A 15585-nucleotide genomic window follows, 5' to 3' on the forward strand; every position below is an offset into this window, starting at 1 on the left:
AACTAAGTACTGTACTTAAGTATGAATTTGATGTACTGGTTCTTTACTTGAGTACTGTCTTTTACTGTTGGGTCATACTTTTACTGCAGCACATTTCAGAGGGAGTTATTTAAGTAATATCACATGAGGGAGTGACGTTACGCAGTGTATCATCACGGCTGTGATTGGGTCGTAATCACAGCCGTGATGATATACAGCGTAACGTCACTCCCTCTGCTGTGATATTACTGTTACATAACAGTCTACGAGCCTCTTTTATTCGTTAATAGTAACAAGAGATGACAGATTATGATTTGTTTGCCTATTTAATGATTTTTTTGGCTCCGCCGACACAAATAGTTCCTCAGCCTGGACGTGACAGCTGTTGCCTAGCAACACATAAACACTTCCCGCAGGCTGCCGGCTAACCTGCGTTAGCTCGGTCTGCTGAGCGTCACCGACATTTATCTCCGAGTTTTCAGTGAAATCAGAGTCTGTTAACGGACACTTTGAGATTCACACCAGTTAGTTTGATCAGACGGTTCGTCTCTGCGGCCTGTCTCTCAGGCTGTGGACGGCGTCGGACGAGCGTGTCCCTGTCTCACCGCACATCACTGTAACATCTGTAACAGCTGGTTTACTCCCAGTGAACCAACGTTTACCGAAATCCGTCACAGCTGCTCCTCCTGGACCTCCTCGAGACTTTCGTAACTCCAATAGGTCCAGTCAGAAGACACACTTCAAAATCCTGTCCTCTCTGTCTCTGTCTCTGTCTCTCTCCTCCCTCAATCTGACTGACAGCTTTGTGGCCAGCGCTAACTCGCGGTTTGACCCTGGTCTTTCACCGTACTATAAACATACTTCACTCTGGCACTAATTAACGTGTTTTAAGCGGCGTGAAGCGGAGTGATACACGCAGAGTTAACAGTCTCGGTGATGTTGTGCTGTACATCAGCACTCATGGGACGCCTCTCGACCAATCGCGTTGCTCGGTCGGAGCTAAGCGTTGTATAAAGGACATTATACTTCACTACATTAATCTGACAATTTAATTACTTTGCAGATTAATATTTTTGCATAACAAAAGGGAACAGTGTATAAAATCTGATGTTTTGATAAATAAATCAAATGATCAAACAGTTTATAGAAGCACAACCAAAACGATTGGTTGATTAATCAGTCAATCCACAGAAAATGCATTTCCAACTATTTTGATCAACATCATTTTAACTTGAATTTAAATTTTTAAAATGATTTAGAGGTTTTTTTTAGTTTTAGGGAGTGATTTTTATAATTGTGATTTTTGTGATTTTTGCATGTTTTATTTTTCCTGCTTTCTTATTTTAAAAATTTTTTAGTACTATTTCATTTTCATAATTTTAGTTTTTTTTAATGTTTCATTTATTCTTTTTTAATAATTTTGAGGGGTTTTCTATTTAAAAAACAATCATTTTCCATTTTGATTTTTCTTTTAACATTTGTCATTCTTTTTGAAATAATTTTGAGTTGGGGCTGTTTTTTTAGTTTTTGAGTTTTTTTGTTGGGTGGGTCTTTTTCGGTTTTTTTAAGCAATAAAGTGATCTTGGATCCGATATCAGACAGATGTTTCTACAGTCTTTTTAACACATATTTTAAAATTGGTTTTCATCATTTTTATGACTAGATTTGATGACTTTTAGGCCAACAAACATGAAGAGATGATACCAGGTTCCATCATTCAGAGCTTCACATTAGAAACGTATTTTTGAAGGAGCGTCAGTGAGTTTCTGCAGCAGAAACAGGTGAAGAACGGGACTCACGCCACAGATGGTGAACTCTCGTATCGTCCACTCGGGAAGGACAGACTCAGACAACATCTGGACAATCAGGTCTCCGTAGTATAGAGGGTCTTGATCAAAAGGCCAGTAGTGGTCACACTTCACCTGGACACAGGTGAGGAGGAAGAGGAGAACTGGTGAGAACAGGTGAGGCTTCACAGCAACACCAGACAGGTGGTGAAGTTCACACTCACCCTGCCCTTCTCCACACACTGAGTCACCATCACCAGGTTGTGGACGTTTTGCTCCCAAACCATCTTCCAAAAATCATCTTTCGTTCCCGGCAGAGGACCCTGAGTGGCTATGTACTCCCGACGGAAGTTATTCCCCTGAAACACACCGGTAACACTGATGGAGGTGAAGGAGGAGGTGATGGAGGAGGTGATGGAGGAGGTCTCACGGGGACGTAGCTGGCGTAGATGTAGTCAGAACAGGGGTGATGGAGGAGGTGAAGGAGAGAGAGGTGAAGGAGGGAGAGGTGAAGGAGGTGAAGGAGGTGGAGGAGGTCTTACGGGGACGTAGCTGGCATTGATGTAGTCAGAACAGGGGTGATGGAGGAGGTGAAGGAGGGAGAGGTGAAGGAGGTGAAGGAGGTGGAGGAGGTCTTATGGGGACGTAGCTGGCGTTGATGTAGTCAGAACAGGGGTGATGGAGGAGGTGATGGAGGAGGTGAAGGAGGGAGAGGTGGAGGAGGTGGAGGAGGTGGAGGAGGTCTTACGGGGACGTAGCTGGCGTTGATGTAGTCAGAACAGGGGTGATGGAGGAGGTGATGGAGGAGGTGATGGAGGGAGAGGTGGAGGAGGTGGAGGAGGTCTTACGGGGACGTAGCTGGCGTTGATGTAGTCAGAACTCGGCTCATCGTCCACGTAGGAGAGCTTCACTCTGGTCGAGTCGTCTAAAGCAGAGTCAGAGTCTGAGTGAGGCATCATCGTGTTTCTAGCAGGCGAAGTTCTTCTGTGTTTATTCACGTTGTCTCTGTCAACTAAACTATGTAAATAACAATAAATAGAGAAAAGTCTGGAGGACTGATTCTTCTTCTCTGCTTGTTGGGGTGCGTCACTCACAGGGCAGGATGTTGTTGTATCGGTTCTTGCCACGGTTCTCCGGCAGCAGAGCCGAGTCCAGCGGCTGATTACGACCGACGTCCTTCAGATCCTGACGGAACGAAAACAACAACAAAAACAAAAGTGATGAACAGGAGCAGAAATATGGCCTTACACACACTAAAATAACTATACTAAGTATAATAACTATACTACCTACTATTACGATACTATTATACTAACTATAATACCTATTATAAATATGCTATTATACTAAGTATAAGAACTATACTACCTAACTGTACTGTAATACTAACTATAATACCTATACTACCTACTATTACCATACTGTTATACTAACCATAATACCTACTACAACTATACTATTATACTACCTACTATAACTAATATATAATAATAATACCTATTATAACTATACTAATATACTAACCCTAACCCTATACTACCAACTATAACTATACTATTATACTAACTATAATAACAATATTACCTACTATAACTACACTATAATACTAAATATAATACCTATGCTACATACTAATCTACACTATCATACTAACTATAATAACTATACTCCCTACTATAACTATATTATTATACGAACTATAATGACTATACTAACACTCTCTGACACAATGGGCCGAGATGGAGTCAAAGGTTCTTCACTTTAAAGAAAAAAAGGAATTCCAAGTAAAACAAATGTTTTTTTTTCACTCATTTTTAAGGTATATTGAGCTGCACTTGTACGGTGTCTTATATTTTTATGGTAAACTGAGCTGCACTTGTATGGTGTATTCAGCTATATTCAACAGCTTCTCTTGAACAGTCCAGCTGTGAAAACAGAAAATCAGAGTGTGGTGGCAGATGTTTCAGTCGTGGCCGGTGACATGGTAATACCGGGTAATGACTGACCTCGTACTCCTCTGACAGCAGGTAGTGCGAGTCAGCCTGCAGCTTGTTGTAGTGAAACTCAAAGTTCTGGACCTTGATGGGACTGAAGGACACAAACCAAACATATCAATCAGAAGACAAACAGCTGAATGAAACAGAGGAGACGTTTGGATTTCTCACCTTGAGACTCGACGGTTTCTGAGGAACAAAAAGGAAGAAGAGAAGTTAAACATGTTGAAACATGTTGATGAATAACACGCCTCTATCAGATTTAACACTGTCTCAGCCTGCAGGAGTTCTTTAAACTCTTAGTAATATTATCAGCCGAATCAATACAAAACTGATCAATAATCACCTGATGGATCACTGCTTCAGTTTGTTTATCTATAATGTCTTCTCTGTACCTGTTAGTAGCTGCGGTACTGGTGGTATCAGTTTTTATCTTAGAGTAAACGTCATAGCTTAGTATGTTAAAAACGTCATGGTATAAATATGTTGTAGTAAAGCATGATGACAGAAGTCTTTGGGTCAGGTCCACAGGACTGTACCCGCTAACGGCTCCATCATTTCTGCAAAATTAGCTCCAGTTTTCTGCTCCATTTCTGCTCTGATCCACAAAAGAATTTGCACTAAACATGCCGACGTTAACACGCCCGCAAAATTTCGGCTACTTAGTGCAATTTGTCCTCCTTTTGTGTTTGAGTTTGCAGGGTTTTTTTGTTTGCTTTTTTCCCCAGAGTTTCAGGCTTCTCTCCATATTTCTGAGCAGAAATTGGTTCATATTTTTCTATTTTTTCAACACCATTGCCCTTTCTGCTGTAGCATGACTTTTCTACAATAGAGAAGCACTTATCAAATTAGGAAAAGTTGTTTGGAGAGGAGGATCTTCACCAACGGCATACACAGAGCGTCCAGTCAGACCAGAGGGGAGAAACGAAACCGAAAGACGAAGAGAGCCAGCATCAAGTCGAGGCTGACCCGACTGACTGAGAGCTGCTCTTCTACCAAGGGACATGTTAACCCCTAACATCCTGGATCAAGCTGTTGCACTGGATGCGCGGACCTCGTTCAGAGTCAAAAGGACACAAGACTCTGATACAGATTCAGTAAAATGCTCTGCAGGAATTGAATGATGCAACCGATTTTTCAGAGGAGCTGCTAATTTTAATCAACTCATCCTTCAAAAATGCAGCAGGATCAAGGGCAAATGTAATTTCATTTTTTAAATTTTGTTTACAAAATGACTAATAAATCTACCTTCTGGTTGCTTCATTAAGAGGATGTTCAGGGTTTGATGGTAATTAATGTTTGGTATTGTGCTTCAAGTCCACACAGGTGGGCAGTCACACAGATCTCAGGTTTATAGGCTCAAACAGCCTCTCAGCTACATGATTCCTTCTCTGCCTGTAGATTTCACCGACAGTTTCACAATAATATCAGTTCAGGAGCATTTAGAGCTCACGAGCTTTGAAGAGAGAGAAACTGCGAGAAACTCTCGATGGCGTTGAGTGGCGCCGTTGTGACTGTCTGTCGCGATCAGAGAGGCTTATTTGCATAAGAAGGGGGCAATTTTCTGCTAAATTTCTGAATATTCCCCGATTTACGCCCATGCAGGTGAGACAGGACACCGTCTGCTCTGCAGCGCAGCCTCTTTAACACTTTGCACTCCGCTATCTTTTTCTCTCTTTTGTGCAGGTTTATCGGTCGCAAAGCAGCGCAGCCATTTTGTGGATATGGCCCATTATACAGCATGACGCTGTAGAGTCATAGTCTAGTTAACCCTTTAACACCTGGATCGTCATTATGCGTTCAGACGCCTTTTACAAACATTAAAACCTCTGAAACGTGAAAACAAAAACTGGTTTATAGTTTACGTACTGGTTTAGACTTCAGAAAAAAGGAAGGCAATGAGCAACTTGGCATAAGGTGCCCTACAAACTACAAGAAATTAGGAAAAAAAAGATTATAAGAAAATGGCCTGAAAACCTGTTGTTTGTTTTTTAAAAGGACAGATAACATTAGTATAAGTGTATTAAAAAAAACATTGGGGATTTTTTCTGCATATATAATAATATCTATATGTTTAAAATTATGTCATGGAAATATGGACATGTGTTTGTATATTAGGATTTTGTTAAGGTCAGTCCTTCTTATTTTATTCTTACATTTTAAAATGTTTTGGTGCTAATTGTCAGGTCTTTCCTTTTTTTATTAACAAATTTTGTGCTTATTTTGGGTAATTTGTTGTTGTGTTGCTCATGACCTCTCCAAATGTTTTTCCCCTTAAAAACCCATTTTGCTGAGGTTTTAAAGGGTTGAGCTCAAATATCAGAGGCAAACTGTCAGCATTCACTGAAGTAACAGAAACAGTGTGAGGATTACTTTAGGATTACTTTGTGTACCCTCAGTACGTGTGTAGTGGTGAAGTATTACTGTTAGTAGAAGTTAGTCAGTACTGGATTTGTGTCGTCACTAGTTTTCAGTGTCAGAGTGAGTGTGGCTGCAGCAGTAGAGTACTGCAGTACTCCTGCTGTCACAGTACAGTGTGTAGTGTAATGTGCAGTATTTTTACCCTCTGACTCCCAGCTGGACTCCTGACGGCGGCCGCTCTCTCCTCACGCTCATCCTGACCGTCGCTCTCTCCTGAACTCTGAAACACAGCAGCAGCGTCACACCGCTGTCATCACCTGAGAGCTTTAACTCTTTACTGTCCTGCTCAGCTGCGTGCTGCAGCTCACTCTGACCGAGCTATCTGTACCCGCTCGCTTCAGCTTAGCTCTGATGAACTCATCCAGCCGGCGTCACTATGTCTGAGAGCAGGAAGTCAGCCTGCAGACAGGAGCGCTCTGTGTGTTAAACACGTGTTATATTTAACACATCGGACTCAACACATTTATGGACCTTTGTCCTAAAAATGAACATTTCCTAAAACGCGCCTCACCAAATGCTTCATCTGTCTCTCTGTGGAAAAGGCAGTGAGGCGAAAATAATGAAACTAAAACTGGTTGTTTTCTGAGAAGTAAATGAACTTCTGATCATTTAATGTTGTTAAAGAACACATTTCATTATATATATGTTTAAATAATTTAATAAGTATGTTTAAAACCATGCTTTACCAAAACGGTTGAATTGTCCTTTAATGTTAAAAGTAATAATGTTAAGAAAGTAAATTTAATTTTTTATGAAATAAAAAGGATGGATATTCACTGTTGTAAACACCATATATTTTAATGTTAGAAATTATATCAGTTTTATTTTTGTCAGCATTTCTGAGACCTTGGTAGGTTTTAAAAGTCCTGTGATGGTAAATCTGAAATGACTGCTCACAGACTGATGTATGACACTGACAGATTACAGCATTATGACCGTACATGATTTGTGAATTTTTCCTTTGTTTTACTGTGAACGTTCATCTCAACCGTTTGTAGAGGATGATATTTAATCAATGGGGCCCTCTTTTCTGGGTGAGGGCTTTAAAGGGTTAAAGTGTGTCATTCAGAGGCGGTCCAGCAGAGAGCAGCACAGCTCCGAGCTGCAGCCTCCTCACATACTCACACTCTGCCCGTCTTCTGTCTGCACACCAGCAGAGCCGAGACCCCGACCACCACCGCCACCAGGAACACGCCGGCGCTGACGCCTTCAATGACCCCGACCAGAGGCTCTGAGGGACCAAAGCACACGCTCAGACCACAAATCCTCCCAAACTGACAGACTTCCTCTCTAACAGGACACACGTTTCATCGGAGACGTCAGCAGACTGTCGGTGGTTCTGTGGAGGTCTGTCCCCTCAAACCTCCGAAAACCGAAAAAACTGTCTGAAATTCTCTCAAAGACACGGGAAAATGCAAAGAGCAATGAAAGAAGAAATAAACCATACAAAAGGCAAGAAATTAGTTTCAAAAATACATGAAAATTAAAATTGATATAATAAATAAATAAATGAACACACACATATATATATATATATATATATATATATATATATATAGACTAAAGAACTCTTTCTTTCCCGCTGCAATCAGACTCCTAAACTGCTGACAGGAGTCCACACAGCAACTACCTCACACACACGACCTCATAACTGTACATGACAGTTTACTACTCCGTTTGCACATGCACAATTGCACTGTTCAAATTTGCACTGTACTGTTTTATTTGCACTGTTCTTTCTACTTCTATTGTAAATTTCTAAATTTCTTCTATTGTAAATTTTTAAATTTCTATTTCATATTTCTTTTATATTTGCGAAACGTTTTTTAGGCATTCTGTGGACAGCAAAGTAAGAATTCATTGTACAGGGAAACATGTTTCCATACTGTGCATATGACAATAAACACTTTGAAACTTGAATCTTGAATATATAAATATATATATATATATATATATATATATATATATAGAGAGAGAGAGAGAGAGAGAGAGAGAGTAAATAATAATAATAAAGAATAAAGTACAAAACAAAGAAAATAAGAGTTGGAGAAGGTGCTTAAAAATTATAATTGTAAAATAACTGTACATCATTTCATTATGCAATTATAATAATTATAAATATAGTTTTTTCTGTAGTGTTTTTCTTTTTTCCATAGAATTTTTTCGTTTTGAAAAAATATAAATCTACTAATTTCTTGCAATTTTAGGAACATTTCTAACATAGATAATTTATCGTCTCTTTTTGTGTTTTAAAGATCATAAACTAACTCAGGCGATAAATAAGTTTAAAATGTGCTGTTAGTCCATCATGTATATATGGATTTGTCCCTGCGAGATTCAACCTAACATAAATAACAGAAATAAGAATATCTGACACTCTTTCTTTCTTCTTTTCTTCTTCAACACTGTGTTTTTTAAAAAATTTCCTTTTCTGCATCTTTCACTATCTTTTTTCGACTCGGAACATCTGAATCACGTGAAACACATGAAAGCGTGTTAACATGTGACATGTCTCTGCATGTGTGTCGGTCTCACCTGGCTCGGTGAGCACAGGTAGCGACAGGTAGGTGTCGCTGTAGAGCGGAGAGCTGAAGTCTTTATTCTCCTCATCAGACAGCTGTGTGAACGCTCGAACACTGAGCCTGCAAACACAGGACACACAAACCTTCACTGAGTCTACATGTCCTTAACGCATCATCAGTTTGATATTATGTCGTTAACACGTCATCAGTTTGATATTATGTCGTTAACACGTCATCAGTTTGATATGATGTCGTTAACGCGTCATCAGTTTGATATTATGTCGTTAACACGTCATCAGTTTGATATGATGTCGTTAACACGTCATCAGTTTGATAATATGTCCTTAACGCGTCATCAGTGTCTGATATTATGTCGTTAACACGTCATCAGTGTCTGATATTATGTCGTTAACACGTCATCAGTGTCTGATATTATGTCGTTAACACGTCATCAGTGTCTGATATTATGTCTTTATAATGTCATTAATATTTGATAATATGTCGTTATAATGTCATTAATATTTGATATTATGTCGTTATAATGTCATTAATATTTGATATTATGTCGTTATAATGTCATCTGACTTTATATTATGAGCATTCAGAAACATTTCTAGTCGAGATATTCTGCTTCTGATCAGCGCTGAACTCTGAACTGCAGAAATTCTTTCAGAGAAAATGCATAAATTGTGGAAAAGATGAAACCGTAACAGAATAAAAACAGGACATCATCTTACGACACGTTAGAGCGAGTCACAGTTTGTAGAAATGGAACTTTGGTTTTCAGAGTTAAAGTTGAAATGCTTGTGAACGTTGGTCAAACTAAAGTTTTCACAGTAAAAATGCCTGTGAACGCTGATGTGGCTGCAGGTTTTGAAGGGATACATGCTGAGTGTATGCTGTGATGCATTCAGAACCTGTAGGCAGTTTTGGGTTTCAGGGGCCCGTCACAGAACAGCTTCAGGTCTCTGCCGGTGTCTGGATCACAGGGGCCCCCCAGAGAGTCCATCCCGGTCCCCAGGGTGATGTCGAAGCTGCGGGAGCCGCTGTCGGGGCCCTCGGTGCAGCGGCTGGGGAAGTAGCTGGTCTGGTAGGATTTAACGGAGCTATTGGACCTGTAGTCCAGGTAAGAGGGCAGCGGGTGCTGCTGCTCTGGCTGCTCCTCGCCGACACCTGCAGAGCACAAAGGGAAGCAGCCAATCAGACGGCTCCAGTGCTCAGTTAACATGATGACCATGTAGAGCAGCAGATGTTTGTACCGTCAGACTCAGAGACCAGCACGGTGAAGAACTTGATGGCTCCGTTGACATCGCTGAACCAGCTGCAGTTGAACCTGAAGAAGATGGAGGACTTGGTAACCACGGCGGCGCGGTCGCTGACCCGGGTGCTGAGGGGGGGCATCGGGGGACCTGCAGGGGCCAGTAAACACAGGCCGGTTAACACAGGGGGCCACAGACTGTCAGGGGCCTGAAAATGACGAGCGGCAGAAACACACGGCGTCCAGGTTGATGTTTTTCTGCTTTCAACGACATTTTTAACCCACAGCTGAAAACCTTTTGATTCAGTCTGACTTTAAAAATACAGAACTGCTGAACGACTGACTGCCAAAGGACTGACTGCCGAAGGACTGACTGCCGAAGGACTGACTGCCGAACGACTGACTGCCGAACGACTGACTACAGAGTGCTGAGAATTTAACTTTTTAATTGTCTGTTTGTTTTTCTTTTGTTAAAATCTTTCTGCTGTTTGTTTTTAACTCTTTGTGTTTTCAGTCTGTTGTTTGTTTGTTTTTGTTTGTTTAAATATTTCTGTTGTTTGTTTTTAACTCTTTCTCTCTGGGACTCTTCATGCTGAAATGCAGGTTGAGTGATTAAATGCTGATGGCGTTCTCGGTGTCTTTGTGTGTGACGGAGCGTGTCGGCGTTCTCGGTGTCTTTGTGTGTGAGGGAGCGTGTCGGCGTTCTCGGTGTCTTTGTGTGTGACGGAGCGTGTCGGCGTTCTCAGTGTCTTTGTGTGTGACGGAGCGTGTCGGCGTTCTCAGTGTCTTTGTGTGTGACAGAGTGTGTCGGCGTTCTTACGGTCGATCATGGTCACCACGCGGTCCTGCGCCGCCTCGCTGGTGGTCTGGTTGGAGATGACCTTGACGGAGACGGTGTAGCGTTTGTGGGGCTCCAGCTGCGTGATGAGGTAGGAGGTGGAGTCTCTGCCAGTGCGGCGCGAGTAGACGAGGACCTGCGAGTCGTGGCGGAGACACTCGATGGTGTACGAGTCGTAGTCGGCCTCTGGGGGCCCCCAGGAGCAGGAGATGGAGGTGGAGCTCTGAGGACGACAGTGGAGGCCGTGGACTCGCTCCGGCTCTGTGGTGGGAGAAAACGGCGAGTTAATACACGCAGACCTGCCTGCTTCAGCCCCAAAAATAATTTAAGAAATTCAAAACTCTAAAATTATTTAACACAGCAGAAGATATTTTCACACCAAAAGGTTTTAATTTAGATTTTTATTTTATTTTTATTTTCCCTCATTTATATTTTTAAATTTTTCTTTTAATTTACCCTTTGAAATCTAAAATGACATCACTTAACTTGTGCTGCTTTTCACAAGTATTTAATCCTTTGAAACCTGAGCATGTTTGGTTGATTTCTTCTAAAAACAAAGAAAATTTTGATTTTTTTTTCAAGCTAAGCTAAGGGAAAAGTATTGTTGTAATTATTACTGTTGTTACGTGTTAATGTTAAAGCACTTTCCACAGGTTATCTTTTTTTTTTTTTTAGTTCCTTTTACTTTTTCTTTCACTTGATTTAAAAAATTATTTTGAACAAGCCAGAAAAAATATTTCTAATTACATAATAATAATAATAATAATAATAATAATAATAATAATAATAATACACTGGATTTTTATAGGGCCTTCCCCTTAAACTCAAGGTTGCTCACATTACATTACATTATGTTAATATTATATATTTAAAATTATTATTCTAAGCACTTTGTTCAGGTCATGTCCTTGTTGTTTGTGTGTGTTTTACTTTTCTTTTTTTGCCAATTTTTAGGTACATTTCTTCTAACTTTTTTCTGATTTCTTGCTAATTTTTGGGTCTTTACTTCTGAAGTTACTTATCGCAGTTTGCTCCACTTCGAAGGGTTACCTTTCTTTTGTTGGTTTGTTTGCTTTTTCTTTAAATGCACTTTTTCAATGTAATTTTTTAAATATATGAATCATTGATATTACAAATACAAGTGAAACATATATATATATATATATATATATACACATACACATACACACATATATATATATATATATATATATATATATATATATATATATATGTATATATATATATATACGCCGTATCTGTGTGTATATGCTGCCACATACTGGTCCGGATGCTCTTATGGATGGCCGTGCTGTAGGTGGGCGTGGCCCCGCTGACGCTGCGCAGGCTGAAGGTGTAGAGACGTCCGGGGAACAGGCCCCTCAGGATGCGGCTGCCGGAGGTGCGGCTGTGGTACGGGTTGATGACGGACAGCCGGTCCGGCGGCGTCCAGCGCAGGTCGAAGTCGTCATAGTCAGAGTCCTCAGGGCCGCTCCAGGTCAGCTCCAGGGACGTGTTGGTGACCCCCCCGCACAGGAAGGAGGTGGGCGGTCTGGGAGCTGATGGGGGCGGAGATAACAGAACAGAGAGGGAATCAGACTTTAAGGTTATTCCAGTAAAGTTCAGGACATTCCAGGATATCCCAGGATATTCCAGGAGCATGCGTTGTGGCGTCTCACCGGTGCGGCCCAGCGTGCTGACCCCGTTGCTCAGCTCCCGCTGATGCTCAGCACCTCGGCGCGGTACAGCCGGCCGGGCACCAGGCCCGAGAAAACAAACTCTGTGACCTCTGACCCCAGCCGCCGCTCGGCCCTCTGGGAGCCGGCAGCGTCATACAGAGACAGCAGGAAGCCGCTCAGGTCGCCGCCGCCACGCTCCCAGCTCACCCACAGAGCGTCAGACTGGTTCCCACTGTGAGCCCTCAGGGACACCACTGCAGCGGGGACTGAAGACCAGACACAGGACAAGGGATTCAACACGACCTCTGACCCCCCGAAAATACACTCATACACACAAATAAATAAACAACAAAACAATAATAACAACAACATTAACAAAAATATTATTATTATTTAAGTTATTGTTATCATTATTATAAAAATAATAATAATAATAATAATAATAATAATAATGCTGTGTGACTCCACCCACCTGTCCGGGCCCACACAGCTGATTGGTTGCTGTGCTCGCCGCTGTGCGTCACCACCACCGCCCTGTAGGTGGCGCCGGGGCGGAGGCCGTGAAAGGAGCAGTGCTGCGTGCCGGGCGGTCCCCGCCGCACCTCCTGCAGTGACTCATCGCTGCGGTACAGGAGGACCTGGTACAGGTCCAGGTCTCCGTCCGGCGGCGTCCAGCTGAAGGTCAGACTGCTGCTGGTGTTGAGCGTGACGGTCAGGTCAGAGACGGAGGCGGGACCTGACAGAGACCAGAGAACACGGTGTCCACCATCAACACCGTCCTCATGGTTTACCGGAAACATTGTCATCAAGTGCAAATATAAAAACTCCAAAATTACATCCTTATTTGAAAATATTACAACTTTATTCCTGATCAGAACAACAATAACAATTTATTCTGATTATTACAATTTATTCAGATTACAAGAATTTATTCAGATTATCAGAATGTGTTCAGATTACAACAGTTGATTGTGAGTATTATGTATTCGGGCTGCAAATATCAGAGTTCTTCTTCTTAAAATATGTGTTATATATAAATATTAACCTTTAATTTTGAAAGAATACGACTTCTTTATCACAAAGTACAACTCTGTTATCATTTGTTAAAAAACAAATGATTCTGTTTGTACTCTACAAATTAAATCTTTTCATCAAAAAAGTTAGTTTACTTCTTGATCATCATCAGTTTTTTTTTAAACCTTTTTTGTTTGTTTTTAAATATTTATCTGAAATATTCAGCCGTCTTTGCTCCAAGACAGAAACAGGAAGTCTTACGTGTCTGAGCGTCGGCGCCGACCCCCCGGCTGAGGACGCCCCCGCTGCTGGTCTGGACCAGGACTCGGTACTTCCTGCCCGCGCTGAGGCCGTCGAACCTGAAGCTGGTGTGTCCGGAGGGCCGCGAGCCGTTTGCCACCAGAGCGCCGCGCCCGTCCAGCAGCTGCAGGTCGTAACCATCGGCAACGCCCAGAGCTTCCTGCCAGCTCACCTGGACTCTGCAGGTGGAGCCCAGGTCGTCCACACGGAGCCCCGTCACCGCCGAAGGCACTGCACAGGGGCCAGGGGCCACAACTCATCAGCTCACATTCAGCAGGAGCCCAGGGGCCACACATACATACGTGTGTGTGTGTGTAGGTGTGTGTGTGTGTGTGTGTGTGCGTATAGGTGTGTGTGTGTGTGTGTGTGTGTGTGTGTGTGTGTGTGTGTGTGTGTGTGTGTGTGTGTGTGTGTGTGTGTGTGTGTGTGTGTGTGTGTGTGTGTGTGTGTGTGTGTGTGTGTGTGTGTGTGTGTGTGTGTGTGTGTGTGTGTGTGTGTGTGTGTGTGTGTGTGTGTGTGTGTGTGTGTGTGTGTGTGTGTGTGTGTGTGTGTGTGTGTGTGTGTGTGTGTGTGTGTGTGTGTGTGTGTGTGTGTGTGTGTGTGTGTGTGTGTGTGTGTGTGTGTGTGTGTGTGTGTGTGGGTGTGTGGGTGTGTGTGTGTGTGTGTGTGGGTGTGTGTGTGTGTGTGTGTGTGTGTGTGTGTGTGTGTGTGTGTGTGTGTGTGTGTGTGTGTGTGTGTGTGTGTGTGTGGGTGTGTGTGTGTGTGTGTGTGTGTGTGTGTGTGTGTGTGTGTGTGTGTGTGTGTGTGTAGGTGTGTGTGTGTGTGTGTGTGTGTGTAGGTGTAGGTGTGTGTGTGTGTGTGTGTGTTGGTGTGTGTGTGTGTGTAGGTTACCTGTGCGTCCGGTGGCCGTGTTGTTGTTGAGCAGCTCTCCGCTCACTGATTGGACAGTCACGCTGTACGTCTGTCCTGGCTGCAACGAGCCGAACGTCACCTCGTTGTGGTGTTTGAGGACGGGACGGACGTCCAGCTGTCTGTCCCCTCGGTACAGAAACACAGAGTATCCGTCTACATCGCCCAGACCGGGCGTCCAACTCACCTTCAGACTGCTGCTGTCCCCCCCGTTACTGACTTGGATGTTCCTCACCTTACTGGGAACTGAGGAGGACAGACAGAAGGAGGTGAGAGGAGGAGAAGAGAGGAGGAGGAGGAGAGACGAAGAGAGAAGAGATGAGAGAGAGAGAAGACATGAGGAGAGAGGAGGAGTAGAGAAGAGGAAATCAGGGGTGAGAGAGAGAAGAGAGAGGAGGAGGTGAGAAGAGGAGGAGAGAAGAGGAGAAAAGAGGTGTGAGAGAAAAGCGACAGGAGGAGAGAGGAGGAGGTGAGGGGGGAGGAAAGAAGAGGAGAGAATAGGTGAGAGAGAAGAGGAAGGATGAGGAAAGAGAAGAAGAGGAGGAGGTGAGGGAGGAGGCGAACTCAGCTGTCTTGCTGCAGCAGCAGAAACCTGTGTGCCTCCTCACCTGTACGGCCCTCGATGAAGCGGGCCCTCTGGTTGGGGCCGCTGAAGGTGGACACGAGGACCTTGTAGAGGCGTCCCGGCGTCAGGGAGGACAGCAAGCACTCGGAGACGGCGGCGCCAAGCGTCAACGGAGGAAACACCTTCATGTCACTGAACAGCAGCTGAACCTCATAGTGATCAACGTCCCCCACAGCCGGAGACCACCGCACCAACATGTCCTCTGTCCCCCGACCCGCCAGAGACAGGGACTGCACCGCTGCTGGGACTGCAGGACGGA

The 15585-nt window shown here is 43.2% G+C and overlaps 1 protein-coding gene across 1 annotated transcript in view; it reads right to left on the bottom strand.

Moving 5' to 3' along the window:
- ptprbl (protein tyrosine phosphatase receptor type B, like) overlaps positions 1–15585 on the bottom strand; it is a 34507-nt gene that overhangs the window by 2106 nt on the left and 16816 nt on the right. Inside the window, 19 exon segments of the mRNA XM_088079475.1 lie at positions 1779–1901; positions 1991–2125; positions 2615–2691; positions 2861–2951; positions 3773–3854; positions 3932–3949; positions 6324–6401; positions 7307–7412; positions 8717–8823; positions 9621–9876; positions 9963–10112; positions 10782–11060; positions 12083–12358; positions 12479–12526; positions 12529–12744; positions 12951–13214; positions 13754–14023; positions 14684–14947; positions 15310–15573. Coding sequence (XP_087935601.1) covers positions 1779–1901; positions 1991–2125; positions 2615–2691; positions 2861–2951; positions 3773–3854; positions 3932–3949; positions 6324–6401; positions 7307–7412; positions 8717–8823; positions 9621–9876; positions 9963–10112; positions 10782–11060; positions 12083–12358; positions 12479–12526; positions 12529–12744; positions 12951–13214; positions 13754–14023; positions 14684–14947; positions 15310–15573 — 3104 coding nt within the window.

Source organism: Plectropomus leopardus, chromosome 7 (assembly GCF_026936395.1).
Source record: "Plectropomus leopardus strain MGB_pleo_1.0 chromosome 7, ASM2693639v1, whole genome shotgun sequence".
Classification (NCBI taxonomy): Eukaryota; Metazoa; Chordata; class Actinopteri; order Perciformes; family Serranidae; genus Plectropomus; species Plectropomus leopardus.